The sequence below is a fragment of the Manihot esculenta genome, chromosome 6, assembly GCF_001659605.2.
Source record: "Manihot esculenta cultivar AM560-2 chromosome 6, M.esculenta_v8, whole genome shotgun sequence".
In the NCBI taxonomy this organism is placed as follows: domain Eukaryota; kingdom Viridiplantae; phylum Streptophyta; class Magnoliopsida; order Malpighiales; family Euphorbiaceae; genus Manihot; species Manihot esculenta.
Window position 1 is genome coordinate 13,414,742 of NC_035166.2, and position 3,995 is coordinate 13,418,736.

A 3,995-nucleotide genomic window follows, 5' to 3' on the forward strand; every position below is an offset into this window, starting at 1 on the left:
TGTTTTGTATTGTGGCATGATATGATTGATGACCGAAAGCATGGGAGTTCCATAACCAAATGGGTAATAAAGATTAGGGTTTGTGGTAGGGCATAAAAGCTGGTCTGCAGTATCCCTAAAAATAAGATGAGTTATGGGTAACTGGTTGATAGTGCTTTAATGAGTTGTGTTTGTCTGTGTCTGATTCTCATGTGTTCTTACAAAAATTAATTAGCAGAACTACAAAATTATTGTGGAACCATATCTTCTCTTTAGTGGAGTGGTTGATTGTTGAATGTTGGCATGTTTGATTCCATAAATTCCTGTTTTCCTCGTACTTGTCTGTTTTTAGATTTTATCTTCACTTGAATGATACCCACTTCAATGATAACCCCATAAATTCTGATCATCTTTGATTTGGCATTGTTGCATAATGTTAAAAAAATTACTATAACATTCTTTTTTTTTTAAATAGAAATCAGAAATTAAAAGAATAAAATCTGAAACATCTCTCAGATTTATTCAAATACACTTACTATTAGATTAAATTTATGAGTGCAATTACTATAACATTCTTAAATTTTTAAAAGATTCATATAAAACTATTTAATTAAAATATTATTTTATATTATAAAATCAAACTTTTTAAATAATCTTCTTGCCAAACGTTATTGTATTATAAAATCAAACTTCTGTTTTCCTTATTAGTGGTTTGAATTTTGAAGTCTAAGAAATAATTCCATTTTAGGACAATGAAAAAATATGCAAAAAGGGCTTTGAAGGAAAAAAGCAGTCCCAAATAATTGAAAAGGTGCAACTTAATAGTGAAATCCCACTTTTTATTTAAACTGTGTTTTTTATTTTCTTTTCTAGCTAACATCACGGATTAATCAAGTTAATATTCCTAGTAAAAAGGTAATTTCCTTCTATAAATGAATTTTACTTTAGTGATAGTCGTTTCTGGTGGTATGATATCAAATTCAAGTTTCAACTTGTTTTAAAATAATAATTTTAAATTATATTCTCATAAGTTGATTTTTTTTATCTCAAAATTATTTTTCACTTTCTTTTCTTACACCGTAATAATATATAAATTGATTATAATTATATTTATTTTTATTTATTTTTTAAAATTTTTTAAAATATAATTTAATATTTAATAAAATTTAATATATTTAAAATTAATAAAATAAATTAAATTTCTTAATATATATAAAAAAATAAAATAGATAAAAATTATAAGATGAAAGAATTATATAATTAGCTGAAATTTGAACATTATTTAGAATTTATTGTCATTTTTTATAGTGATTTTTTTATTATTTAACTTTTATTTAAAAAATAAAATATATTAATAAATTTATATATAAATTTTAATTAAAATTTTAAAATACAGAAATTATTTTAAATAAATGACTTAATTTTTTAATTTAATCAAAAAATATTTTTAATTAATTAATTTTTTTTAATGATCCCAAATGCTAAAATTGTGAAAACTATTTTTCTAAAAAATATTTTATGAAACAAACGGCCTTTAATTAATTAGTACTTCATTTCTCAAATAAAATCTTTCACAATGAAAATCACACACATCAAACAAAAAATACATCATTACTACCAACAACTCACAATAATAACCAAACAAATCCATGGAATATGAGCAAGTGCTATTGTACGCCATTTTGTCTAAATTGATCAAGTGGGGTTGTGTGTATTATTAGCAATTTGGTAATCTCTTGCTTTAAGAATATTTAGTATCATATAACAAACAAATAAAAGATGAAAATACTCACAAATTTAGTTTAGTAATGAGTGAATCTGATTAAATATAAGAGGTTTAGGTTCTACTCTCGATTTCTAATTTTTATTTAAAAACTATTTAAAAAAAATGAAAAATATAAGAAAGAAAAAAAATTAATACTAAGTTAAAGAATAAAAATAAAAATAAAAATATTACATGAGGTAAAGGCAGCTAGTTCAAGAAGAGAGCTTAGATAGTTTAGCAATGGAGCTCATAAGCCAAGGAGATTAGAAATATTAGTTTAAAGAGGTTGAAGAGAATGGGAGACACGGAAACAGCTCCCACGTTCTCCTCATATCTTACTTCTTTTCTTTAATTAAATTAATATAAATATCATCTCTCTCTCTCTCTCTCTCTCTCTCTCGTATCCTTCCCATGAATAAATATATAACCTTTCCTCTCTTGTGAACCTCCATAAATACTCTTATCTCCATACCCTACTCTCTCTCTTTCTCTTCATCTTCTTCCTTGCAGCACCACTAGTTTCAATTCTTGATAACATATCTCAAGAGGGTCTTTCTTGTTTTTGGTTTATGTGATCATGGTGCGTTTCTCTTTCTCTCTAATATGTCTTGTTATAGTTATCAATCTCTAGTAGAATTCTTATAGATCTTATAGATTTCTAAGTTTTTGATATAATAATTTATTAAAATTTTATAGGGAATTCAGAAGCCTGCATGGTTGGAAGCTCTCTACTCACAGAAGTTCTTCGTGGGTTGCTCTTATCATGAAACTGCAAAAAAGAACGAAAAAAACGTCTGCTGTTTAGATTGTTGCATTAGTATTTGCCCTCACTGTGTTCCATCTCATCGCTTCCATCGGCTTCTTCAAGTTCGCCGATATGTCTATCATGATGTTGTGAGATTGGAAGACCTCCAGAAGCTCATAGATTGCTCAAATGTCCAGGTCAGTTTGCTGAATATCAATCGTACTCCTTCCATAATTCAGTTCATAATTGGCTAACTCAGTTAGTTTCTGTTAATTTTGATCCAGGCCTATACTATAAACAGTGCCAAAGTGGTGTTCATCAAGAAGAGACCTCAGAACAGGCAATTCAAAGGCTCTGGAAACTACTGCACTTCCTGTGATAGAAGTCTCCAAGAACCCTTTATTCATTGCTCTCTTGGTTGCAAGGTAAGCCACTCAATTTTAATTTTCCTCGTAAATTGCTACTAAGGTTTTTAAGTATAACCAATAATTTTGAAAAGGCTATCTTGATTTCAGTTCATAATCATATACAGTTCTTTTTTTTGCGTGGTTGATTAGGTGGATTTTGTGCTGAAACACTACAAGGATCTTTCTCCATGCCTAAGAAAATGCAACTCTTTAACACTTGGTCCTGACTTCTTGATCCCTCAAGACATGGGAGACGATGAAACAACGAATGAGACACCTCACTCGACGATCGTGGACTCCGACGAGCCAATGAGTTGGTCGTCCGGCTCGTCAGGGTCGGAGAATATGAGCATGGTATGCACTCAAGAGATTGTACGGAAGAAGAGAAGTGGATTATACGTATGTGGAAGATCAGTTAACAAGGTTTCTGATGAAGACATGGCTACGAGCATGAGTAGAAGAAAAGGCATCCCTCATCGATCTCCTTTGTGTTAATTAATTAATAATTAGCAAAACTATTAACAAAAACGAGAGAAATTTTAATTGTTATTACAAATTTTAGTTTAATTTTGATAAGTATTTTGACTGAATCCAACCTTCAAATGTTCTATCTATTTTCTCTATTTCTTTTCGATTTAAGTTAATTAATCACTTGGTCGGGGGGTTTTGTCTTAATGGTATCACGTGATTCCCAATTCCAAGTAATGGTTCTGTACATTTTTCTAAGGATTTTTCCATTTATTTATATAATAATATTAATTATTACAAACATGTCGTACGATTTATTTACTTTTTTTTATTAAATTAATTTGCATTGGTATTGTACAACTTCTTTACTAGGGTTAAGTTGGCTCTTCGGGTGAAGTTCTAAAATATATTTCAATATATTAGGTCTTGTTTCTTTCGGAGTAATTTAAATGGGGTAACTCAAATTATCAGAAATAATTAAAATTATGTTAGTATTGGTTAATTTTCTTTTTAATCTTATCCTAATTTTAATAAACACAATAATTATTTTTATAATTTATTAAAATGTATCTTATCATTTACCCTTTACTTTTTTTTTTTTTTTAATCAACATTTACCCTTTACTCTTAAC

At 28.2% G+C, this 3,995-nt stretch overlaps 1 protein-coding gene across 2 annotated transcripts; it reads left to right on the plus strand.

Moving 5' to 3' along the window:
* Nucleotides 1–2,170: 2,170 nt before the first annotated feature.
* On the plus strand, nt 2,171–3,667 carry LOC110618121 (protein RGF1 INDUCIBLE TRANSCRIPTION FACTOR 1). Of its 2 annotated transcripts, none has more exons than XM_021761175.2 (4): nt 2,171–2,324; nt 2,441–2,686; nt 2,774–2,914; nt 3,047–3,667. In XM_021761175.2, exons 1-4 carry the CDS (start codon nt 2,322–2,324, stop codon nt 3,389–3,391), a joined length of 735 nt encoding a protein of 244 aa, XP_021616867.1. In that variant the 5' UTR covers nt 2,171–2,321; the 3' UTR covers nt 3,392–3,667. The 2 variants fall into 2 exon arrangements, with proteins under 2 accessions (XP_021616867.1, XP_021616869.1); XM_021761177.2 differs by having other exon boundaries at nt 2,185–2,324; nt 2,450–2,686.
* Nucleotides 3,668–3,995: the final 328 nt, after the last annotated feature.

What these genes read in the sequence shown, in the direction of transcription:
- LOC110618121 (XM_021761175.2), top strand. An exon ending in TAGATTGCTCAAATGTCCAG is followed by an intron (nt 2,687 to 2,773) that starts GTCAGTTTGCTG and finishes ATTTTGATCCAG; the next exon opens with GCCTATACTATAAACAGTGC. An exon ending in ATTGCTCTCTTGGTTGCAAG is followed by an intron (nt 2,915 to 3,046) that starts GTAAGCCACTCA and finishes GTGGTTGATTAG; the next exon opens with GTGGATTTTGTGCTGAAACA.